The 27,461-nt window shown below is 36.1% G+C and overlaps 1 protein-coding gene across 3 annotated transcripts in view; it reads right to left on the reverse strand.

Annotated features, from left to right (window-relative positions):
• The window catches only part of LOC127881282 (serine/threonine-protein kinase TBK1-like), a 33,243-nt gene that overhangs the window by 4,903 nt on the left and 879 nt on the right, over nt 1-27,461 (reverse strand). The window contains exons 2-16 of one of the 3 annotated variants that reach the window (XM_052429031.1): nt 25,764-25,892; nt 25,370-25,496; nt 23,482-23,572; nt 21,324-21,414; nt 20,568-20,725; nt 18,847-18,957; nt 17,051-17,230; nt 15,374-15,603; nt 14,204-14,354; nt 10,926-11,076; nt 8,542-8,651; nt 5,824-5,946; nt 4,264-4,365; nt 1,349-1,442; nt 447-610 (exon numbers count right to left, since the gene is read on the reverse strand). In XM_052429031.1, coding sequence (XP_052284991.1) covers nt 447-610; nt 1,349-1,442; nt 4,264-4,365; nt 5,824-5,946; nt 8,542-8,651; nt 10,926-11,076; nt 14,204-14,354; nt 15,374-15,603; nt 17,051-17,230; nt 18,847-18,957; nt 20,568-20,725; nt 21,324-21,414; nt 23,482-23,572; nt 25,370-25,496; nt 25,764-25,892 — 2,012 coding nt within the window. Of the gene's footprint in view, nt 1-396; nt 638-1,348; nt 1,443-4,263; nt 4,366-5,823; nt 5,947-8,541; nt 8,652-10,925; nt 11,077-14,203; nt 14,355-15,373; nt 15,604-17,050; nt 17,231-18,846; nt 18,958-20,567; nt 20,726-21,323; nt 21,415-23,481; nt 23,573-25,369; nt 25,497-25,763; nt 25,893-27,461 lie in introns of all 3 variants that reach the window. The other 2 variants (XM_052429030.1, XM_052429032.1) reach the window with 2 other exon arrangements.

The raw sequence follows: 27,461 nt of genomic DNA on the forward strand, positions 1-27,461 counted from the left end.
CGAGTCCTCTGGAAGCACAAGCTAGTGCACTACCACTGCGCCATGGTGGTTTTATTGAATTATAAACTTGATTTTACTACTACACTTCTTGTCCAAATTATCAAGGAGAAACATTACGAATGCTATATTATTTTGCCGATTATGAACAACAATTTTTAATTAATGAACAAATAATTTAAACATTTTTTTTAGTCACGAGTGTTATTTTAAATATAATGTATCAATTCTTTTTTGAATCCATGAAATTATTTTTTGAAAATTGTCATTTTACCAAACTGAGAACAAGTCCCTTTAATACATACATGTGACTCATCAGCAGTCAGAATCTGAAGTTGAACAGCGAAGGAAGTCATGAAGTAAGGGAACAAACTTGGGAATGATTTAAAAACAACATACTGGAAATAAACTCGGAATAAATTACACCATTCACCAAGCAGGGGCCTTACTGGTTCACGAGATTGGCCGCAAGTTCTCTTCGCTTGGCCACAGCCACAAATGGGCCACTGGATGCTGTACTGTTTCGCGGCGATGGTGTGTCTCCGTTGGTAACCGACGGTGACAGCACGTTCTCCTGGTCCATCGAGACTAGACTGGTTCCGCTGGCTGAGCTCTGCATTGAAAGCAGGTCTCGATTAACCTGCGAAATGTGTGGCACAACGGTAAGGGCATGCAGTACTGTATTAAAAGATTGTAAAAAATAAATGTTCTTAGATTTTGTCAGTTTACAAATCAACAAATATAACACAAACACATTGGAAATTTGCCAAAGCAAATCCCTTTTTTCCAAAATTCGTAATCCACCAATTTACGGGTCCATGACAACGTGTTGTTTTTTTAACCACAAAATGTCCTGCCAATGAATATCAATTGATCGTACAGTAACACACAATTATGATTAGTTCCCAGTTAAACATTAAACCTTCACAACTCAGATATGAACCTTGATGCCAATGTTGTCCCTTAGAGAATCATATTAAATTTAAGACCTTTCTTACTAGATTCGAGTTTTAAAGGCTTCATTTTGAACCCTTCGGTACTGAGGAGCAGCAAACAGCGTACAACCTGATTAGACTGCATCGTGTCTCCCCAGTATGCTATGAGACTGCATCGTGTCTCCCCAGTATGCTATGAGACTGCATCGTGTCTCCCCAGTATGCTATGAGCAGTTGATAATTTAAAACATTCATTAAAACTGTGTTTCCCAATCATTTAGATGAACATCATTTGCTGTTTACAGTACCTGAAATTGTCTTGTGTTGCTGTTTACAGTACCTGAAATTGTCTTGTGTATTTTTTGCTGTTTACAGTACCTGAAATTGTCTTGTGTATTTTTTGCTGTTTACAATACCTGAAATTGTCTTGTGTATTTTTTGATTGCAGAATGTGTAGCTCTTAATTCTTTCTGGAGCATTTCTATTTTTTCTTGCAGCTTTGCAAATGAACTGAAAATTAGAAACAAGATAATCTCAACAGAAACATCAGAACAATTTTAAGATAAACAAGGGCTGTTTGTAAAACATGCATGCCCCCCATATGGGCTGTCAGTTGTAGTGGCAGCCATTGTGTGAAAACATTTTTTGTCACTGTGACCTTGACCTTTGACCTAGTGACCTGAAAATCAATAGGGGTCATCTGCCAGTCATGATCAATGTACCTATAAAGTTTCATGGTCCTAGGCCTAATTATTCTTGAGTTATCATCAGGAAACCATTTGACTGTTTCGAGTCACTGTGACCTTTACCTTTGACCTAGTGACCTGCAAAATAATAGGGGTCATCTGCCAGTCATGATCGATGTACCTATAAAGTTTCATGATCCTAGGCGTAAGCATTCTTGAGTTATCATCTGGAAACCATTTTACTATTTCGAGTCACTGTGTCCTTGACCTTTGACCTAGTGACTTGAAAATCCCTAGGGGTCATCTGCCAGTCATGATCAATGTACCTATGAAGTTTCATGATCCTAGGCATAAGCATTCTTGAGTTATCATCCGGAAACCATTTTACTGTTTCGAGTCACTGTAACCTTGATCTTTGACCTAGTGACCTGAAAATCAATAGGGGTCATCTGCCAGTCATGATCAATGTTCCTATGAAGTTTCATGATCCTAGGCATAAGCATTCTTGAGTTATCATCCGGAAACCATTTTACTATTTCGAGTCACTGTGACCTTGACCTTTGACCTAGTGACCTGAAAATCAATAGGGGTCATCTGCCAGTCATGATCAATGTACCTATGAAGTTTCATGCTCCTAGGCCTAAGCATTCATGAGTTATCATCCGGAAACCATTTTACTATTTTGAGTCACTGTGACCTTGACCTTTGATCTAGTGACCTGAAAATCAATAGGGGTCATTTGCCAGTCATGATCAATGTACCTAGGAAGTTTCATGATCCTAGGCCTAAGCGTTCTCGAGTTATCATCCGGAAACCATCTGGTGGACGGACCGACCGACCGACATGTGCAAAACAATATACCCCCTCTTCTTCGAAGGGGGGCATAATTATACTAGTTATAAAAATACGGCCAAAACAGAATGATCGGTTGCTCGATGCAATTTGGCCCAAAAATTGTGGAGTAAGGGAGCAAATAAAAAATAACAGGGGGCGTAAGGCCCTATGTCGCTCACCTGATATGCCGGGGGAATGTAGGAAAAACTGTTTTTTGCAGAGTTTGTGATGTGTTTATAACTATAAAGGGTTTTGTCTAGGTTAAGAATTATGACACAAATTAGATAACTTAAAACTATATATGGTATATCATAAAATATCAAACAACTAATTAATAGGTGGGCATAATTTGATCCCAGAGGAATAAACAAGAAACCATTGGAGAAAGTTTGTTTTTGTCACACTATTGCACTATATATTCAGATAAAAGAAAAGGTCTTGAGGGCACAGTAGGTGGGGGGACAATAATTTTTTATAGAAAATTTCAAAGGGTCATAACTCTGTGAAAAATCATGCGATCAGAACCCGCTGATAATATGCACATCTCCTCTTGGTAGTGAAGCTTCCCATAAAGTTTCATTGAATTCCGGTCATTAGTTGCTGAGAATTAGCCCGGAAAAAATTGTGCACGGACGGACGGACAGACAGACACACACACAAGGACAGACAAAGCGGCGACTATATGCTCCCCCCAAAATAAATTTTGGGGGAGCATAATAAATTAAGAAGAGGTCAACCATACAATGCAGCACACCAGATATTAAACAAATGACTCTTGAGGTTTAGGAGAAGATTTTTATCATTTTAAAAATCTATTTTTGGCTACAATGGCCTACAGATGCAATGGACCAGAAAAAAAGAACTTTGAAAGAGCGTCCCCCAAGGATTATTACTGTGGAGTTTTATTGAAATTTGCCTATTAGTTCAGGAGGAGAAATTGTGAGAGGGGATAGTTAACAGACAAACACATCCAGTGACTGATGGACAACGGGGTATCCTAGAAGCTCACCATGAGTATAAACTACTAAGGTTGAAGTAACATCCCATAGATAATGCCAGACTTGAAATCATAAGACTGACAATCTTGCACAACAACTACAGTGATCTATGCCCATCTAGTGTTGTAGTATATTCATAAAGAGATACATGTATACAATTTATATTTTAACAAGGGACAAAATTGTCACAAAACCAGGTTTTCATTGTGAAAAAAAATCTGATTAAGGGAGACAACTCAAACTGAACTTTTGAAATGAACAAACAAAATTAACCCCCTTTGTAAGTTTGTTTCAAAATAAATCTATTTTAAGTTGTGGTGACCTTGACATTGGAGATATTGACGTGATTCTTTCGTGCGACACACCGTCCCATGATGGTGAACAAATGTGCCAAATAATTGTAAAATCTCACAATGAATGACATAGTTATGGCCCAGACAAGCTCATTTATTGCCAATTTTGACCTTTGAACTCAAAGTGTGACCTTGACCTTGGAGATATTGACGTAATTATTTCGCGCGACACACCGTCCAATGATGGTGAACAAATATGCCAAAATGATTTTAAAATATGACAATGAACAACATAGTTATGGCCCGGACAAGCTTGTCCCGCCTGCCCGCCAGCCCGCCCGCATTCGCCAATCTAATAACCAGTTTTTTCCTTCGGAAAACCTGGTTAAAAACCTGGTTAAAAATCTGTTATTTTAGCAGTTTAGTTATTAAGATCATTGTAAACACACTGCACGACAGCGCTTAAAAAGGTTTAAACATTAAGAAATCAAACCATAGGAGAGTACTCATATTTGGTTACCTGTGCCATTCAAGGAAATGTCCATGAATCTCTGTGACCTTGACCTTGCAGTGGTCACTCCAGAGGGTCAGGGACTTCCTGAACAGGGTCACCAACTGCTTTCTGTCAGGGGGAAATAAATCAGTGTTGATTGAAATCCATCAAAATAAAAGGTAATGGTAAAATAAGGTTAAAAGCCTTATATTGATGTCCTTCACATTCTAAGGTCAAGTAGATTTCACCTTTGAACCTTGAATACTAAGGTAAAGTGGGTTTAACTTCTTAACCTTGAATACTAAGGTCAAGTGGGTTTAACCTCTGAACCTTGTATACTAAGGTCAAGTGGGTTTAACCTCTGAACCTTGTATACTAAGGTTAAGTGGGTTTAACCTCTGAACCTTGTATACTAAGGTTAAGTGGGTTTAACCTCTGAACCTTGAATACTAAGGTCAAGTGGGTTTAACCTCTGAACCTTGTATACTAAGGTTAAGTGGGTTTAACCTCTGAACCTTGAATACTAAGGTCAAGTGGGTTTAATCTCTGAATCTTGAATACTAAGGTCAAGTGGGTTTAATCTCTGAATCTTGAATACTAAGGTCAAGTGGGTTTAATCTCTGAACCTTGAATACTAAGGTCAAGTGGGTTTAATCTCTGAATCTTGAATACTAAGGTCAAGTGGCTTTAACCTATAAACCTTGAGTTCATTACAAGCTGAAATAACTATTTAAAATATTTATGTTAGCTTGATCATTACTTGAGGTTAAACCAGAGGCTCAAATAGATCATTAATCGCCCCCAAAATGCAAAAAGGTACCAAATGATATTGAAATTCGAAAGCACAAAATACCTTTTTGCACCAATGGGGTGATTTATAGTTTCATTATTGTATAGAATCAGTATTTCGTGTCCAATGTCATTTTTCATAAGAACATTCCTGACAAGATATGACAACTCCTAATCTAATCTCGATCACTATACATTACTTTTTCAAGTAAATGGTTGTTATTGATTAGTTTAAACCTATTTATTTGAGCTCAATGGCACCAAAAGCCTAAGGCTTATTAAAATGCTCTCAAGTCTGTTTCCTGGGTAAAACCAGTTCTCAGTGTCTCAGGGATATTGAACAAATGTTCCCAGAGAGGGGATCAAACCTGTGACTTTCTGGTCGATAGACAGAAAACATATCCACTACGCCACTCCAACCTTATTGACAAGTAAACAATAAGTGTGTAGAATTATTTTGAAAAAGAAATCCTGAAATAAAACAAGAGATGTGTTTGTCATAAACATTATGCCCCCTATCGCGCCGCTTTGAAGCCATATATTTGACCTTTTACCTTGAAGGATGACTTTGACCTTGACCTTTCACCACTCAAAATGTGCAGCTCCATGAGATACACATGCATGCCAAATATCAAGTTGCTATCTTCAATATTGCAAAAGTAATTGCAGAAGTTTTACCAAGGTTAAAGTTTTCCACAGAATGACAGACAGGCAGACAGACAGGACAAATACAATATACCCCCGATCTATCGATCCGGGGGCATAAAAAAATGAATTTATTAAAATTATAAGGTTTACCTATCAAACTTGTGCAGCTGTGCTTCGTGATATGGAAGCGGTTGTCGGCGTTGTCGTCTGAGCATCTCAAAGGCCTGCTTCTTGAGTTTGGCCTGTTGCAGGAAACGTGCGATCTTTATTGGACTGAAGCAGAAGACCAAATGAACAGTCCTTGAACAGCCTTGAAATACTACATTAACAGTCCTTGAACAGCCTTGAAAATACTACATGAACAGTTCTTTAACAGCCTTGAAATACTACATGAACAGTTCTTTAACAGCCTTAAAATACTACATGAACAGTTCTTTAACAGCATTGAAATACAACATGAACAGTTCTTGAACAGCCTTGAAATACTACATGAACAGTCCTTGAACAGCCTTGAAATACTACATGAACAGTCCTTGAACAGCCTTGAATATACTACATGTACAGTACTTGAACAGTCTTGAAAATACTACATGAACAGTTCTTGAACAGCTTTGAAATACTACATGTACAGTTTTTGAACAGCATTGAAATACTACATGAACAGTCCTTGAACAGCATTTAAATACTACATGAACAGTTCTTGAACAGCCTTGAGATACTACATGAACAGTCCTTGAACAGCCTTGAAATACTACATGAACAGTCCTTGAACAGCCTTGAATATACTACATGAATAGTCCATGAACAGCCTTGAATATACTACATGAACAGTCCTTGAACAGCCTTGAAATACTACATGAACAGTCATTGAACAGCCTTGAACATACTACATGAACAGTCCTTGAACAGCCTTGAAATACTACATGAACAGTCCTTGAACAACATTGAAAATACAACATGAACAGTTCTTGAACAGTATTGAAATACTACATGAACAGTTCTTGAACAGCCTTGAAATACTACATGAACAGTCCTTGAACAGCATTGAAAATACTACATGAACAGTTCTTGAACAGTATTGAAATACTACATGAACAGTTCTTGAACAGCCTTGAAATACTACATGAACAGTCCTTGAATAACATTGAAAATACAACATGAACAGTTCTTTAACAGTATTGAAATACTACATGAACAGTTCTTGAACAGTATTGAAATACTACATGAACAGTTCTTGAACAGCCTTGAAATACTACATGAACAGTCCTTGAACAGCATTGCAAATACTACATGAACAGTTCTTGAACAGTATTGAAATACTACATGAACAGTTCTTGAACAGTATTGAAATACTACATGAACAGTTCTTCAACAGCCTTGAAATACTACATGAACAGTCCTTGAACAGCATTTAAAATACTACATGAACAGTTCTTGAACAGTATTGAAATACTACATGAACAGTTCTTGAACAGTATTGAAATACTACATGAACAGTTCTTGAACAGTATTGAAATACTACATGAGCAGTTCTTGAACAGTATTGAAATACTACATGAACAGTCCTTGAACAGCATTGCAAATACTACATGAACAGTTCTTGAACAGTATTGAAATACTACATGAACAGTTCTTGAACAGTATTGAAATACTACATGAACAGTTCTTCAACAGCCTTGAAATACTACATGAACAGTCCTTGAACAGCATTTAAAATACTACATGAACAGTTCTTGAACAGTATTGAAATACTACATGAACAGTTCTTGAACAGTATTGAAATACTACATGAACAGTCCTTGAACAATATTGAAATACTACATACACAGTTCTTGAACAGCGTTAAAATACTATTTCTTTAATGGGTTTAATGAATGTGGGTAAAGTGTTGTCCCAGATTAGCCTGTGCAGTCAGCACAGTCTAATCAGGACAGACACTTTCTGCTTACATGATTTTTTTAAAATAGAGGTCTCTTCTTAACAAAAATCAAGTGTTTATCTGGGATGACAATTTATGCATGAGCATTATGCCAAGTTACTCGTATCCAGAACAGGGCTAAAATGACCTAAGGAAGAGCTGCATTAACTAATTACATCTGAAAAAAATGTATCTATGAATCAATTTTTCCAAGTGAAAAGTAATCAGCATATTGGTTTCTTCGTTTAATAAATATATATTTGTTTAATTCGCTAGTACCCTCATTTACCTGAAACAACAAAATTGTGCATAAATGTAAATTGTATGCTCTAAATCATAAAAAAGCTCATTAGAGAACCAAAAGCTGATGTATGTGATACATATTGTACTCATCTCATCAAGTCAATGTAACCTGCATGCAATATTTTCATGAATCAGATCATAATAAGATCATGAACAGAAATTTACGCCTTCCATGAAACAACAATAACTGGAAAAGTATGGTAATATTCGGTGAAAAGTGAATGCGATAAGAAAGCTGAAATGACAAATTTTGCTTGTTTTTGTAAACAGCGTGCAATAACTCTGAAGTGCCTGGCACAATTTGGATACTTAATAAACTTGTCCAGCATTTAATGTCAACAAACATTTGCAGAATTTTTTGGTGAAGATTAGATGAAGATAAGATTTGGTGGAACTGTATGAGTTCCACCAGGGAAACTGCTAATTCATAAATTTTGTAAAAATAAGACCAATAACTACTGTTCCTGGTGCAAATTAACTGGTTGTGGAACTTTGCCCCGATTTGATGTCAATGAATATATTCAGAAAGCTTCCTAAGGATTTAAAAAAAACTGTACCAAATAGAGAGCAGAAAGTTGCCCGTCAGTCCATTCAATAAGACGTCCTGTCAAGAGACTGGCATGTAAAAAAATTCCTATTTAACTCACCATTTGTTAGAGTCCACACAACCGTCTGAGAAGGGTCTTGTCACGTGTTCCTGGGATTGTAACTCAATGTTGGTGATCTGGCTGCTACAGCTGTTGATCTTTGCTTTCAGCTGTAACCATAGCGATATCAAAATAAACAAAGTTGTTACCATCGTGATTATTGTCCATGAAATAAGCTGTCACCATAGTGATTATTGTCCATGAAAAAAAAAGTCACCATAGTGATTATTGTCAATTAAAAGAGCTGCAACCAAAGTGATTATTGTTAATGAAACAGTTGTCACCATAGTGATTATTGTTAATGAAAAAAGTTGTCACCATAGTGAATATTGTAAATGAAAAAAGACGTTGCCATAGTGATTATTTTCAATAAAAACTAGAGCTTTGTCACAGACGTGACGAATACCCCCACATGCCGCATTGACACAGAATATTTTGCATGTTGTCTTCACAAAAACACCAGACACCATGCTCAATGTTTAAAACGCACTGAGTGTCCCCGTGATCTAGTTTTTGACCCGGCATGGCCCATGTTCCAACTTGGCCTACACATCATCTTGATACAACTTTTGACCAAGTTTGGTGAAGATCGGATGTAAACTACTTGAATGAGAGAGCAGACACCATGCTTAATGTGTAAAATGTACTTAGTGACCCTGTGACCTAGCTTTTGATCTGGCATGGCCCATGTTCAAACTTGGCCTTAAGATCATCTAGATAAAACTTCTGACCAAGTTTGGTGAAGATCAGATGAAAACTACTTGAATTAGAGAGCGGACACCATGCTGAATGTTAAAAAACACACTAAGTGACCCTGTGACCTAGTTTTGGACCCGGCATGACCCATATTGGAACTTGGCCTTAAGATCATCTAGATACAACATCTGACCAAGTTTGGTGAAGATCGGATGAAAACAACTTGAATTAAGGAGCGGAAACTTTATACGAACCGACAGACCAACAGACCGACCGACCGACAAGCTCACTCCTATATACCCCCCTAAACTTTGTTTGTGGGGTATAAAAAGCTTTAACTATAGCAATAATTCTCAATGAAACAAGAGATGTGTTCATCAGAAACACAATGCCCCCTATTGCGCCGCTTTGAATTTATTTTATTTTTTTTGACCTTTGACCTTGAAGGATGACCTTGACCTTGAACTTCCACCACTCAAAATGTGCAGCTTCATGATAACGCCGCTTTGATTTTTTTTTTTAATCGACCTTTGACCTTGAAAGATGACCTTGACCATGAAGGATGACCTTAACCTTGAACTTCCACCACTCAAAATGTGCAGCTTCATGATAACGCCGCTTTGAAATTATTTTAGTTTTTACCTTTGACCTTCAAGATGACCTTGACCTTGAAGGATGACCATGACCTTGAACTTCCACCACTCAAAATGTGCAGCTTCATGAGAACCCCACTTTGATTATTTTTTTTGACCTTTGACCTTGAAGGATGACCTTGACCTTGAAGGATGACCTTGGCCTTGACCTTCCACCACTCAAAATGTGCAGCTTCATGAGAATGCCGCTTTGAATTTTTTTTTTGACATTTGACCTTGATGGATGACCTTGAACTTCTACCACTCAAAATGTGCAGCTCCATGAGAAAAAGTTATGGCCAATGTTAAAGTTTTCGGACAGACAGACGCCATATATTTGACATTTGACCTTAAAGGATGACCTTGACCTTCACCTTTCACCACACAAAATGTTCAGCTCCATTAGATACACATGCATGCCAAATATCAAGTTGCTATCTTCAATAGTGAAAAAGCTATGGCCAATGTTAAAGTTTTTTTCGGATGGACGGACAGACTGACATACTGATATACACACATACTGACATACTGACTGAAGGACAGTTCAACTGCTATATGCCACCCTACCGGGGGCATAAAAAGCTGTCATTATTTCAATAAAAAAAGCTGTCACCATAATGATCATTCTCAATGAAAACAGCTGTTACAATAGTTATAATTTTCATTGAAAAGACACAATTCTATCCATTCCTCATGCCCCCAACTAACAATCCATGTTTTCATTAATTTTGCTTAAAGAGCTTCGGTTGTTAATGTAAGATATTTATATATAGATTTATACATTTTACAAGGTAATCCTGTACACATGAATCAAATCCAAAGGAAGATCGAGCCTCGCATTGACTTGGAAATGGTTGTTGTTGTTGAAGGGAAAACCTGTTGATTCAGCCCAAAAAACATTATCTTTTAACTGATAACATTTAAAATCATTACAATTAGCAACTTGTTTGTTTTTTACCTGACTAATGACGTAATCATACACAAAATTTGCGTAAAATATCTATTCCCCGACGAATGAGCAGGTACACTTATGACTAAGTTTTTTACCGTACTCACATTTTCAATGGAGACTCCTTCTGCAGGCTGGAACCCCGGCTGAACCCCGCCACGTGTTATGGCAGCGTGTATATGAACGAGGTCCTTGATGCGGTTCCTGGTCATCTCCACCTCAGCCTTGAGGCGAGAGACCAGGATTCCTTTCCATCGTCTACAAAACAAGGAGGCGTAATTTCTGCTAAGTTTAAACCTATTGATTTTAGCTTGATAACAAAAGCCTAAGCAACCTTAAGGTCACAGTGTTGTAATGGATATGGTGTCTGCTTAGCAATCAGGAGATCACGGGTTCGATCCCCACTGTGAGAATGTTCTTTAGATTTCCCCCAAGTCACCAAGTACTGGTTCTAGTCCCAGGAAACGGACTTGATAGTGCTTCAAATACTAGTAAGCCTTTGTCTTTTTATGCAATCAAGCTAAAATAAATAGGTTTAAACTAAAAGCCTAAGCCTTATTGAAACACTGTACGTCCGTTCCATGGTCAGAACCAGTAGTTGGTGTATTTTGGTGAGTTTAAAGGAACTCTCAAACAGTCAGGGGTCAGATTGCAAATTTGGAAAAAAAGAGGAAATTCTCATCCATTATCAACACTGCTTGTCAAATGCTCTTGGTAATACTACATACATGTATGGTTTACAGTCAAAACGGCCCCAGTCAAAACGGCCCCTAGTCAAAAATAGTCAAAACGGCCCCACTTTGGTCAAAACGGCCCCAAAGACAGATTTTAAGTTGGTCAAAACAGCCCCATTGTGTAACAAAGAACTTTGTTCAATTTAGTATTTATTTGAAAATATGCATGTTGAATAATCAAACATAACAATTGTTGTTAAAAATAATAAGTATCAAATAGTTTATAATAATTGTCAAGAAAGAATGAAAAATGAGATATATAAGTAAGATTTCTTTGAAAAAATTAGTTAATTATATTTGTATCAAGTACATTCTAACATAACACTTGACAAGAAAGATATTTATGAGTAAGAATATAAGTAATTTTTTTATAGTAAAACATAATAATTATCAAATAGTTTCTAATAGTTGTCAAACATTATAATTGACAAGAAAGAAAAAAAAGAGATATATAAGTATGATTTCTGTGAAAACAATGTTCTATTTGTATCACTTATATTCTAACAGTTGTCGAACATGATTATTGACAAGAAATAACGAAAATGTTTCACACTAGCAACACTGTAAAACAAACGCACAAACGCCCAGCTTAATCAATATCTTGATTGATTTCAGACATGAATAAGTCCATCACTCATGCATTTCAACTTCCTCTGGTCTCTTGGGTACCACTGGTCTGTAGAATGTACTGCACCTCTTCAAGAGGCCACTCGTGGACAGCGTCCCGGCCCTGTATCTGAAATAACAAAATTAAAACCATGATACATTCCGTTAAACCATACTTGAAAGGATTAGTTACAAAGATATAAGAATTCTTTTTAAAGAACGAAATTACGCTAAATGAAATATTGTTATGTGTACCAAACTTTAAAAAAATACATCAATAAAATTTTATTTTGATATCTTCTACTTACTCTTCCCAAGCAGAAAACAACTTGGCCTGAATGGACCGACTGGATTTCCGCTGGATCCTCTGCAGCTGCTGCTCATTGACAAGCGCAATCATGTTCTCTACTACCATCACCTCTTCGTGGATGGTTCGGATGAGGGTATAGAGTGGCGGAGCGCAGCCAGTCCGACGATTCAGGCGTCTGTGCCAACCTAAAAATATATAACATATGCATCAAAAATACATTTAAGACAGAATAATTTAATTAAATATGGTCATATGAACGTCGTAATAAATGAATATTATTTGTTATTAATATGCTCAATGTACAAAGATATAAGACATAACCAATACACATATGTAGAGCTGTACATTTATTGAAAATCTAAATATCAACTGATATAATTGATATTCGCTTACCTGAATTGCATGTTCGGTGTTGCCATCTCTCACAAAGGTCGCATGAAATTCCCTGTTGACGCGGTCGAACTGATAAAGCACACTCAATACACTTATCCCCCATTGCACAATTATACACTCAAATATATCCGTATAGAAACAAATAGATCATAATAATGAACTACATGCTCTTTCGCCGATATTTATATGATCGGGAAATAATTGATTTAAAGAATATTATTAACACTTATGCAGATTATGCTCAACAGTTTGCTTTAAACAATACATCTAAAGCACCTTTAATTCCTTTTAAGTTAACTTCAATTACGACTTCAAATAAGATCACAAGTAATCAATAACCTTTTGACTGTGATAAAACTGTGATATAATTATAGTATATTTACAATTAGTCTAATTTCTCAAAGGTACATAATTTATTGTCATAATTAACTTACGCTCATTCTCGCCGACAACAAATTATTTTCAATTAAGAACCGACGCAATCAGTTATTTGTGAGATATTTAAACAATTTAGAATTATTATATAATAAGGCACAATCAATATTTGTATTATAAGTTTGTTTGTACGTAAAATAAACTAAATCCTTTAAAGTTGTAATTGCAGACTTAACTAAGAAAATAACAGAAGTAGATTTCATATATATTTTTTCTTCTGATTTTCGATTGCGTGTGGGGCCATTTTGACTAAATGTGGGGCCGTTTTGACTATCTGTGGGGCCGTTTTGACTTAATTTGGGGCCGTTTAGACCAAATGTGGGGCCGTTTTGACCAACTTAAAAACTGTCTTTGGGGCCATTTTGACCAAAGTGGGGCCGTTTTGACCAAATTTGGGGCCGTTTTGACCAAGTTTTCGGTCATTTTGACTAGGGGCCGTTTTGACTGGGGCCGTTTTGACTAGCTCCCTACATGTACAATGAAAATCAATTTTACTGTACTAAGTCTTTATAAGCAATTTAGAAATAGTTAGCAATGAAAACCAAAAATACCTGAGTACATATAAGACCATATTGTTGGTAAAATAATTTTTTTTTAAGTCTTTACCCGGGTTCATCCCCCCTCCCTGAACCATGTGAGTTTGGTTGGTTGTCACCATACCGGAAAGGTGGGGTTTCCTACGGGCACTGTGACCCTTTCACACAACACAAGAACACACCAAAATGTAAAATATTTTCAGTAAAAAAATGGCGGGAAATTTCAGCTGTAATTAAAAATTAATTCGAACTTTTATACGTCAAATAGTTTTTTAAATTAGAAGTGCTGGGATGCAATGCGGGTCCTCCAAATGCAGCCTCAGACTTGGAAATACACACACAAACATAAAGGCAAATTCTCTATCCCCTACTCTGTTCTGTTGATTGTTTTCTCAAACAGTGTCTGTGTGAGGCAGCCCAGCTCGATGTACGTCTGGATTAGGGCGATGGATTCACAGATGGACTTGGCCTTTTTGAAATCCTCCTCAAGAACTATTTCTTCGCCAAAAAATGGTTCCGAATCTGCAATGACATGAGCCTTGATTTGAGAAAACGGGGCTTAATTAATGTGGGTAAAGTGTAGTCCCAGATAAGCCTGCGCAGTCTGCACAGGCTAAAAAGGGATAACGCATGATGACCGGTAAAAAAGATTTTAGCTAAGTGGAAACTTCATTAAAATAAAAAATATCATAAAAGCGGTGTGATTCCTGATTAGCCTCTGCAAACTGCACAGGCTTATCTTGGACAACACTTTACACACACGCAGTAAGCCCAGTTTTATGAAGCAGAAATTATAGCTTGCATTTTTGTGGTGGACTAAGTGCTTTGAGAAAAACTGACATTTTACACCCCCCATCAACATTGAGATAATGACAATTTCTTCAGCACTTATTTGTATAATGTAGATAAATTCCCATAAGCAATAACTAATCTTGCCCAATAAGACTAGATTATATTCCACCTTAAAGCAATTTACAAACAAATTATTATTAATGATTTTAAAACCAATAAAGGGTTAAACAAGATCTTAAAACCACATTAACTTGCCTGTTAAAATGCAAACAAATATACAAATAAATACATAAGTGACATAACGGCATGAATATGTTAGTACCACCCAAAACGCCATAATACCATATACCACACCATACAATATTCCTCTTTGCATAGTGGATATGGTGTACACCAAGCAATTGTGAGGTAAGGGATTTGATCCCCACAGTGGCAGCGATTTCCCCAAAAGATACCAAGTAATGGTTTACGAGTAGGTTTCAATAAGCCTTAGTATTTCTATGCAATCTAGCAAAAATAAAAAGGTTAAACTAAACTTAGTTAAGTTTATACCTATTAATTTTAGCTCAATTGCATCGAAAGCCTCAGGCTTATTAAAATGCTCTCGAGTCCATTTCCTGAGCCTAGAACCAGTACTTGGTGTCTCTGGGGGAAATCTAAAGAACGCTCCCTCAGTTGGGATCTAACCCGTGACCTCCCAGTCACTTGGCTGACACAATATCCATTTCACCACGGCGTACTAAACTTACCAAACAATGTTTCCTTATACCAGAGTCTTATCTCATCTGGCATCACACAGGACTGTACAGCGGTGGCACGTATCAAAACCAGCGGGACAGAGTCGCTTATTTTGGGGTACGTACACAAGGGATCAGTTTGGCGGACTATGTCTCTAAGTAGGCTCTCTTCGTAATAAATAACTTGGTCTTTTGGCGGAATGTTGGTCTCAACTTTAATCTCTTCTTGCAAGTCGAAAAATCTAAAAATCAAAGAAATGTTATTAACAAACTTTTGAGGAAAAGATATATTTGAAGAAAAAGTGTACCAATGTTTTTTTCTTGAATAGCACTTGTAACCCATGAAAATTATTGGTATCCTGTTTTTGTATGGTTAAATACAATCTTCAGCAAAATTACGGAATTGTTGGTCTTTGCATATCTTTAAACCATTCATATTCAGGTACAATATACCAGTAATGTTGTTCAATACAGACAAATAGGTTGCCTTTACACGGAAAAAACTGGTGATACAGGATAAGTGGTGAGAAAATGTTTACTATTACTTATTCCAAACAGCTTCCATCATTTGTATTATCATTTATTTTATGCTTTCCGGTGGTTAATAAAGAAATATCAGTGAAATAAAATTGGTATTCCACTGTTTTAAACAGTGAAAAACAACAGTGAAAATTATCGATATTTTTCACTGTTTTACTGTGAAATGACGTCATTTTTTCGACGAAATGATGTCATAATTCCAGCGAAATTATCAAGTTTAACTCATTTACAATGTAAATAAACGGTGAAAAAAGCGTAAAATAAAAAGAAAATTTGTTGGATTCGATGGAATATCGATTTTATTTCACTCGTGATCATAGAAAATATTTATTTTCACTCGTGGCTTCGCCTTTCGTGAAAATATTGTTTTCTATGATCACTCGTGAAATAAAATCGATATTCCACCGAATCCAACAAATATCCTCTATATATTGTTCTTGTAAAATTTTCATCCACACTAGCAATAAGATATTTGAAATAAAAGTACATATAACATTTATCAGAATATTAAAATAATTTGTATATTCAACACACCCCTGAATTACCCATATTTTCATTTCAGCACACTGGAACAGATCTTACAACGTAAAGCATAATTATGCTAGTTTTATAACGTGAGTTTGTTTGCATGTTGCCTTGAGTTAAGCATAAAAGCGCCAGCAGAAAAAACTACAACTGAATATTTTTTTCAGTCAATTGAAGAAACAAAACTTTGCGTGCTTACCGGTAGTACGAAGCTTAGGTGATTTACCCTTCTTGAGAAAAGTGTATTCATTTTGCATGAATAGCAGCCATATTTGCTACGTATTTAATACAGATTTAATGCGCATTTAATACACTTGTGCATTTTGTTCGTACTTTTTCTTCAATTTTTACAAAAAAGTGTATCTATACACTTGCAAATATACTAAAAACAAACTTAAAATGCACTTAAGCATATTTATTTAATGGCAAAGTATATTTTTCACAAGGAGTAATACACTTTTATTGCACTTATATTTAGGAGTGCAGGAAAAATGAAAAAACACACACCACCTTTTACTTTTAAGTGATTTTTTCTGCATTTGCAAGTGTATTAAATGAGCATTTTATGGTCATTTTTGTGCAGATAAACTATTGTATTATATTTTTTCATACAGCACAACTTACTCTGCTTCCTGTCTCATGTAGAGACGGAAGTGGCGGGCGGAGGTCGTGGTAAACACGTGGACAATATGGCGCCCAAGAATGTCGTCTGCAGCGTTGAAGAAGGAGTCAAAGGTCATGGCCTTACTCGGATCCCCTTCCATCAGGTGTTTAAAAATGTCTGTCAGAGCTTCCTTCAACCACCTGGGGGCAGAAACCAAACAAGAGCACCATATAACGGGTGCCACGCTCGGCTGCTAAAGCTTGTCAGAATTTTTTTTTTTTTTTTAGAGGTCACAGTGACCTTGACCTTTGACCTAGTGAACCAACAAGAGATGTGTTCGTCAGAAACACAACGCCCCCTACTGCGATACTTTGAAATAAAATTTCTATTTATCATTAGGCAGGTATAGAAATCATCTCCCTTTAAAGTTATTACTTCCCTTGGATTTTGTCCAATCCAACCCGGGGGGGGGGGGGGGGGTCTGTAGGCAGTCAAAAATGACCAAGTCAGACATCACTGACAACCAAGGCCTGTGGTTTATCAAAGAGATCATGGCCAGAGTTCATCATGTATCTATGGACATAAGTCCACAGGTATGTAATGAACAATACTATTTACAACTAAGTACATGAAAGAAATGATAATTATATCATTTAAAAAAACTTATTACAAATCAATCATTTGAGTCATTAATAATCAAAATAATAAATCTGTAAAGTAACTGTGAAAAGAACTTCAATTCTTGGTAAGGAAATATATAATATGAGATTTATAATTATATAAATTACTTTCCTTGAAAATAATTGTCTCTAACAAATCTCTATTTTTAGTAGCAAATAATTAAAAGCCACTACCGTGACTGTAGATTCACCACTTAAAATGTGCAGCTCCATGAGATACACATGCATGCCAAATATATAATGTGGCTATGTTCAATATTGAATAATTATCTCTCTTTAAAGCTTATTACTTCACTTAAACGTGTATTTTTTACCGTAGACCATTAAGGATGACCTTGACCTTTTACCACAATGAGTTTGTCAGAAACACAATGCTGCCTACTGCGCCGCTTTGATTTATTTAACAAAAATATATATGTGGGCAGGTCAGATAACTATGTCCATTTAAAGCTTATTACTTCCCTTGTTTTTTCGACCCTAGACCTTGAAGGATGATGTTCACCTTGAAATTTTACCACTCAAAATGTGCAGCTCCATGAGATACACATGCATGCCAAATATCAAGTTGCTATCTTCAATATTAAAAAAGTTATGGCAAATGTTAAGGTTTTAGCATGACGCCTTCGGCGGACGGCAGACGGCGAGCTGGCTATGACAATAGCTCGGGTTTTCTCCTAAAACAGCAGAGCTAACAAGGAGAAGTGTATTGTGAGGGCTTGCTTCAATGTATAACAACCAACAAATATTTTACTGAACTTTTGTATACATCAAAAGAATGCATTACACATTTAGAAATGATCTGTCTATTCTAAAAAACAAACCATTTTTAAAATATATTTGTCTTTGAATTTGTCACAAGTCATAAAACAACATTGTTTTCAAAGATAGACTCAATTTCAGGAAGTTTTGTGAAGGTAATACATAGGCTATTGACCTTATTGGCATGAAATGACCAGTTTCTCAAGTCTTCCCCTTATCCTTTTATAAAACAAATCCATAAAAACGGAAAAAGTTGTCCCCAATTAGCCTGAGTTGACTACTTTATGCACATGCATTAAACCCCATTTTCCCAGCAGGCCGCTCATACTATGACTATGACAGGCAGTATGACAGTGCCTATGCCTCAGGCAGTGTACCTAGAGAACTGACATGACTCTGGCAGTTCCCTGATCCATATCACATTCCCCGTAGCGGACCGCTGTTCACCCGCAATCACGCCAAACGGCTTCTCAGCAATCATCTGGAACCTGGCAGATTGGAAAACAATGGAATTATTCAGTTGAGTTTTAACCATTTTATTTGAGCTTGATTGTATCAAAAGCCCCAGGCTTATTGGAATGCTCTCGAGTCTTGTTTCCTGAGTAGAACCATGACTTGATGTCTTTGTGGAAGATCTAATGGTGGGGATTATACCCATGGCATCCTAGTCACTAGCCGAACAGGGTATTCACTTCACCATGGGACCCTATGATACTTTATAGCCTTGGTTCTAAATGTAAATACAGTAAGATAACAAGAGATGTGTTTGTCAGAAACACAATGCCCCCTAATGCGCCGCTTTGAATTATGTTTTTGACCTTGAAGGGTGACCTTGACCTTGAACTTTCACCACTCAAAATTTGCAGCTCCATGAGATACACATGCATGCCAAATATCAAGTTGCTATGTTCAATATTGCAAAAGTTATGAAGAAGGTTAAAGTTTTGGTTAAAGTTTTTGAATTTTTTTATTTTATTGACCTTTGACCTTGAAGGATGACCTTGACCTTTCACCACTCAAAATGTGCAGCTCCATGAGATACACATGCATGCCAAATATCAAGTTGCTATCTTCAATATTGCAAAAGTTATGACCAAAGTTAAAGTTTTGGTTAAAGTTTTAGGAAACACACAGACATACAATGAATGACCCTGCCGCCCAAAGATATCACCCTGCCGCCCAAAGATACCACCCTGCCGCTCAAAGATCCCACCCTGCTGCCCAAAGATATCACCCTGCTGCCCAAAGATACCACCCTGCCGCCCAAGGATCCCACCCTGCCGCCTAAAGATACCACCCTGCCGCCCAAAGATTCCACCCTGTCGCCCAAAGATCTCCCCTGCTTCTCAATCTGCGGCCCAAAGATCCCACCCTGCCGCCCAAGGATCCCACCCTGCCCCCTTGGACAAATGCCACACTGTTTCTAAAAGTTTAACCTTATTACATGCATAAAGGCCATCGAACAAGTTGCAATAAATCAATAACATTTTCACAGTGAAACTAGTTCAATTCGTTATTGAAACAATATTTTAAATGTTACATGAAATATATAGATAAAAAGCGTACTACACTTTAAATATGCAACAGGGATAATTCGACTGCTCAAACTTTAGTGCCCATTTCGACAATTAAGCACCCAGCCCTTTTCAAAGCCTAACTGAAGCACTGCTAAGAAGAAACACATCAGAAAAAGATCTAAAACAATTAATACTGATGTGTCTAAAATGAAAAAAACTTAGCGTAAGAAAAACTCGCCTGTCAAAACACATGAAAATTGCGTATTCCAACAGCTTATTTTAAGTTAATCAAATGAGTCTCATTCTGGGAAAACAGGGCATAATGCATGTGCTTAAAGTATCATCCCAGATTAGCCAGTGCAGTTCGCACAGGCTTATCAGAGATGACACTTTTCTTCTAAAATGGATTTGTGTTAAGAAGAGATTTCCTTTAAACAGAAATTCCATAAAAGCAGAAAGTCTCATCCCAAATAAGGCTTTGAAAACTGCATAGGATAATCTTGGATGACACTTAATACCCATGCATTAAGCCCAGTTTTCCCAGAACAAGGCTTAAATAATAACAAATACATTTCCCCTACATGACGGCTCTATTGTTGCGTCCCTGGTGAGGCTGGAAGGGCACCTTGCCTGTTGCCGCGTGATACAGTGTGGCCCCTAGACTCCACAGGTCGGCGGCAGCATCAAACTGCCGAGACATCCCCTTCTCTATGAAGGCTGCTTTGAAGATATTTGGGTGCTGGAATATAAAAGTTATTAGCTTAAACTAATTTATTTTAGCTCAATGGCATTGAAAGCATAAGGCTTATTCAAACACTTTCGAGCCCGTTTTGTGGGTTTAACCAGTACTTGATGTCATTTTGGGAGATCTAAATAACGCTCCCAAGTTGGGATCGAACACATGACCTCTAGTTTGCTAGGTGGACACCATATCCACTATGCCACAACGATCTCTAATTAACATTCACGATGATAAGTGTAACTTATCGTATTAAAGCTCTCATGAACAGTTACCTTCATTCAGACACGAAGCATCATATTTGTTAATTAAATTGAAGTTCTTTCATTCATTTCTTTTAAAATATGATACAAGGTCACGCCGTTTTGATATTTAAAGCAGAAAAACTTGTATAAACTGTTGAAATACTAGAAACTAAAGTGTTTTGAGACCTGAAATAAAATCCTCTAATATTTACACAGAATGATGTAAATACAACCATACATTACATATAGGAATGTCGGTAACTCTAAACCCTGAAGGATTTTTCTCAAAACTAAAAAAAAACTACAAAGTATACTTCTGATGGACCTGCTGGCTTTCCATGACATGTACCTACCAGATATTCCTCGGTGCCAACGAGTGACTGGAATGCTTCGGTCTCCAACACTGGCTTGGCCGTACCAAAGTCTGACAGCTTGTAGACATTACTGGAGAGATTAGAAAAGCTATAAATGAGCCGTACTCTGGGAAAACGGAGCTTAATGCATTAGCGTACCGCAGTCAGCACAGGCTAATCTGGGACGACACTTTCCGCCTATACTAGATTTTCTCTTAGAAGAGAATTTCTTTAAATAAAAAATACCATAAATGCGGAAAGTGTGGTCCCTGATTGGCCTGTGCAAACTTCACAGGCTAATCTGAGACAACACTTTATGCACATGCATTATGTCCCATTTTACCAGAGGAAGGCTCAAATGGTTTGTGTTGCAAAGTCAGGCATATTAAATGCTTTTGGATCATCAAGAACATGACAAACATTCAGATCTGCAGCAAGACAGCATTTCAAATGTTAACCTTTTACCACTTACAAAGGGATTTAGACGCATTTTTAGTCAGAAAGTTAAATTTTATTACAGACTTTTCTTTCTAGATTCAAGTTTTAAAGGCTTCATTTCCAATCCTTAGATACTGATGAGCAGCAAACAGCATAAAACCTGAACAGGCTGCGAGCTACTCGCAGGCTGTTCAGGTTTTATGCTGTTTGCACATTGCCATGTTCACTTTGCCTCTGAGCGGGAAAGGGTTAATTGAATCGTGAAGATTTAGCTCAGCTATACAGAGCTGCTGTGATCCACCTGTTTAGGCCAATAATGAAGTGGTTAAAGCCGCATAAACCATCAAAATCAACAAAGAAATTGTAAATATATTGCAAAATAAAGTAAGCCCATAAAAAATCAGTGTTCAGTTATAGCAATAGCCAATATTTCAACTTAAGATGTGGTATGGCAACATAGATTTATTGAGATACAAAATGCTTGTTTTTATTTTGTGTATGACTATATATTCCATGTGATTTTCCTGTAACAATATCCGAACATTTACGAGCGAGCGTGAGAATGGCTTCGGGTAGTGTCATGAGATACATGTTGTGCTTCCTACGCTGCCCAAAGCCAATCACACGTTCACTCATAAACGTTTGGATATTGTTGCTGGAAATTCACATGGAATATATTGTTAAACAAAAATAAAAAAAATTGCATTTTGTATCTTGTTAAATCTATGTTACTATACTACATCTAGCGTTGAAATTTTTGCTATTGCTATGAGGAATACTGATTTTTTATGTGTAAGTTTTATTTTACCAAATATTTTACAACATATTCGTTGATTTTGAGTGTTTATGGGGCTTTAAAATTCAAGCCCCAGAAATAATTAAATTAAATTTAAAAATAAGACTTATTAATTTCTGAATATAAATTAATAACATTTATTTTCTCGGAAACTGGCTGTTTCTGGTTAACGCTGCGGCCATTATATACCACTCTCTTACTTGCATAATATATTATATAGATCTGTTAGTGAATACTTTATACATGTACATTCCATTTCATTTGTGTGATGTTTATTGGGAGGCAAAATATATTGTTATCATGTCATTAAACTAGTCAACTGAACAAATGTGTTGTTTAATCAATATTGTTGCAGTCGTAAAATAATAAGGCATCAATTTTATTGACATAAAATGAAAATAAATTCAAAGAAAACTATTCAATTTGTGAGAAAAACATTCAAATATGTTTATATATTATCAAAGGAACTTGTTGCAGCTGGAATATACATTTTACTAAAAGCTAAAACAAACGTTATGTACTTCCTCTATTCACTTTAGAGGCATCATAAGCTGATGCATAAATAGAAACGTTACGATTAATAATGACCGGCGCTTAAATGACAAATATCAACACCTATGTTTGTATTTTGGCCTATAAGTTAGCCATTAGAAAGGATTTCCGCAAAATATTTTTGGAAAAACTTGGCTTAATGCATGTGTAGAATGCAAGGGCTTATCTGGGATGAATGCATGTGTAGAATGCAAGGGCTTATCTGGGATGAATGCATGTGTAGAATGCAAGGGCTTATCTGGGATGAAACTTAACGCACATGCCCAGTTTTCACATAACGAGGCTCAATCTAAGAATTTTGGAGTAAGGAGCTTTAAATGTGAGATCTGAAGAGACGCACTATTGACAAAATTCGTGAACACAGCCAAGTACCTGCCATCGTCATTCTGAACAATGAGAATGTTGCCTGGCTTGATGTCTCTGTGCAGAAAGCCGTGTTGACGGAGATGCTTCATACCTTCAACTGAAACAATGGCATGCAAAGAGTACTTACACCAGTTGTTTGTTTTATACGAATTTTTGGCGGAAATTCAACCCCTTTCCCACACCCATCTCAAAATTAAGTATGTCTCCCAAATGATCTCTTAAATTCCCAATGGAAGGTTTCCCACTTTATTTTAAAAATATGTTTTATATAAAAATCACATTTATTTCATCTCCCTATTCACCCCCATGAGTTCAATGTCAGCATATATTTTAAAAACACCCTTATTGTCATTTATTGTATTTTTAAGCAAAAAACAATAATATTATATTTCCCAGTTTTAGTCAAACAAACACAACTTTTCCCAATTAAAAGTGCCCCGCCCATCTCCCAAAATGGAGAAAAAACACAGATATACATGTTCTACCTAACAGAACCAAATGATTAGCTTTCCTTCCTTCACTAAACCAATTAATGATAAGATTTTGGTACCTTACTGCTCCTTATGATAAGATTTCTGTACCTAACTGAACCAAATGATAAAAAGTATGTGCCTAACTGAACCAAATGATAAGCTTCTTGTACCTAACTGAACAAAATGATAAGCTTTTTGAACCTAACTGAACCAAATGATAAGCTTTTTGTACCTTACTGAACCAAATGATAAACTTGTTGTATCTAACTTAACCAAATGCTAAGCTTTTTGTACCTAACTAAACCAAATGATAAGCTTTTTGTGCCTAACTGAACTAAATGAAAAGCTTTTTGTACCTAACTAAACTAAATGATAAGCTTTTTGTACCTAACTAAACCAAAGGATAAGCTTTTTGTACCTTACTGAACCTAATGATAAGCTTTTTGTACCTAACTTAACCAAATAATTAACTTGCTGTACCTAAATAAACCAAATGATTAGCTTTTTGAACCTAACTAAACCAAATGATAAGCTTTTCTTGCCTAGCTGAACCAAATGAAAAGCTTTTTGTACCTAACTTAACCAAATGATAAGCTTTTTGTATCTAACTAAACCAAATGATAAGCTTTTTGTACCTAACTAACCTAAATGATTATCTGTTTATACCTAACTAAACCAAATGATAAGCTTTTTTGTACCTAACTTAACAAAATGAATAGCTGTTTGTACCTCACAGAACCTAATGATAAGCTTTTTGTACCTAACTTAACCAAAGTATAAGCTTTTTGTACCTTACTGAACCAAATGACAAGCTTTTGTACCTTTCTTTACCAAATGATAAGCTTTTTGTGCTTAACTGAACCAAATGATAAGCTGTTTGTACCTTTCTGAACTGAAAGACAAGCTTTTTGTATCTTACTGAACCAAATGATCGGCTTTTTGTACCTTTTTAAAGTTGCAATAATCTACCGGTATACATTATTCAATACAAATGTTAAACATAGCCATTTTAATTGTTATGAATTTAATACAGCAAAATCCTTTTTTTTTAAATTAAATATCATATGGGGAAAACATTAACATACATAATAAGAATGTAAGTGTTCTTTTTGTGTTATTAATGTATTAAACTGAGTTTAATCAATACAATTATTTTGTTTACCTTTCAATATCTTGCATTTAAAGTTTCAAATCCATGCTTCAGTAAACTGTACAGCTTGACAAACATAATATGAAGATTATGCATATAAATCTGATTATACACATAAACTTTCATATAAATTTATCATTAATTGACACAGGCATTCCCTTAATTCCTACTAATTTATAACTTAAATTGCTCACAATATGGGTCGCATAGTAATAAGACAGTAATGCAAACAAAATAAATAAAACCAGGAAAAACACTTAAAAAATGTTACCAATATGTTTGAAGAAACGAATGAATTCATCTTCAGATAGACCAAATTTATTTTCTGGCTCATTGAGCGCTGTGAACAGACTTTTCTCACAGTGTTCCATAACTGCAACAACTCTCCCTGTGTCACGCTGGAAAAGAAAGCATTGCAGATTAGCAATCCTATATTTCAATTTAAAGAGATAAAAGACACAATTATCACCTTCAAGTACTACTAGTAACACATATAACTTTTACTTATCACTTAAGAAATAATAAATGGAATATATTTTATAATTATTGTTCTTTTGAAATTAAATAGAAATTATACATTTATTTTTTAATAGTGAAATATATTTATAAAGATGGAGTTCTTATTTATTTTTATTTTGTTAATCAACCAGTTTATGGATTCTTACATCTGTTTCTTGCGCTATAAAATCCACAATGTTGGCATGCTTCAGAGATCGCAGCGCCACAATTTCTCGCTCAGCAATCGTTGTTAGACGTTTTTCAAAGATCTTGAGAGCATGGACCTCCCCTGTGTCCTGAAATACAACAACAACATTAATGTCTGTAAAACAACAGCAATGTCTCAAAAAACAACAGCAAATAAACAAAAAAAACCATATCATTAGTACTTCTAATGTTAGTGTTTTTCCCAGGCCATTTTAGCGTGGCAAAAAGCCACGCCGCCCTCCCGGATCGCCACGCTGCACTTTTCAAAGACAAATTTCGCCATGCGCCCTTCTTGTCAAAGGCAAATTTCGCCATGCGCCCTTATCGATAACATCTTTATTGCCTTACGATCTAACTTGGTCCGCAAAATCAGCGTCCTTGATTGTCTGTGACGCTCCGTCTGTGCTTGATTTACTCGAGAGACGTCAACGTCTAATCGATTATTTTATTTGAGCAGATTTAATCTATTACAGTGCTCGATTTATAGGTAGACTGCTCCAAAACCGTGAATTAGTCATGCATGAATAACCCCGTGTCAGTATTAAATGATAATGCCAGAGGCTATGTTATACCAAGCGCACTTTTCGGTCGGCAATGTGTATTCCTTCCACGATAAAATCGTTACTTCGGAGACTTTTGATGAAAAACTCGATGTTATTCTCGTGGCAATTGTGCATTGCATGCATTATTCAGTTATATCAAAACATATATTTTTACGCATAATTACATTTAAAAACACAAACAAATTTATTCTGTATCGCTTTCGTCTTTAAGATAATTAGATCTAATTATTGAAATAATTACTGAGACGTATACTAATTGAACAAAATGCGAATCGCGTATACGATTTAACGTTGCTTTGCGCACCTGTCGCTTACATCATTTGACATTTGAACAACATGGCGGACTATACCGAATTAAATTGCGACTCTGCAAAAATGGCAAATAACGTCGTAAACAATCGAATTAACAATGGAGATTATACATTAAGAAGGAATTAATGAAATGTCTGTGATAATCAATGATGCATAAAAATGTTTTACATAGCAACAACATTATTTATTTATTTGTAATCTTCTTGGTGGATGTATGTCACGGAAACGAGTGTTTGCATATTGTTTGCGATCAATTTACTCGCAATGTTATTTTAAACATTTGGCAAGATTATTGTTAGAAAATAGGATAAGACAAACATGGTTTCATTTATATGTTAGTGGATCTGTGTAGAATCAGATTCATATGCATATCTTGCTTTATTATGTTTGTCGTGCTGTACAGTTTATTGAAACAGCATGGAACTTAAATGTACATTGCAAGGTAAATATTAATATAAATCATAGTAAGTTAAATACATCAATTACCATTAAATGTGCTTGTTTATATGTTATTATTTCCACAACTGCATCAGATGCGATTACATGTTGCACCGTAATTCAGGTATTCAGGGAACGTTTTTGCCCTTTTTTGCCTAAACTGCGCGCTAAAATGCCCTTTTTGAAAGTAATGCGCCATGCCCCTTTGCCCTCCTGGGAAAACACTAAATGTGGTTCAACTGGGCTGCATGTACTCCTATAAATATGAGGTCGATTTACATCGACGTAGCTTACGTCTAATTTTTTGGACTAGGCTGCATGATGCAGTTGCTTAATAATTGTTTA

Source organism: Dreissena polymorpha, chromosome 5, assembly GCF_020536995.1.
Source record: "Dreissena polymorpha isolate Duluth1 chromosome 5, UMN_Dpol_1.0, whole genome shotgun sequence".
In the NCBI taxonomy this organism is placed as follows: domain Eukaryota; kingdom Metazoa; phylum Mollusca; class Bivalvia; order Myida; family Dreissenidae; genus Dreissena; species Dreissena polymorpha.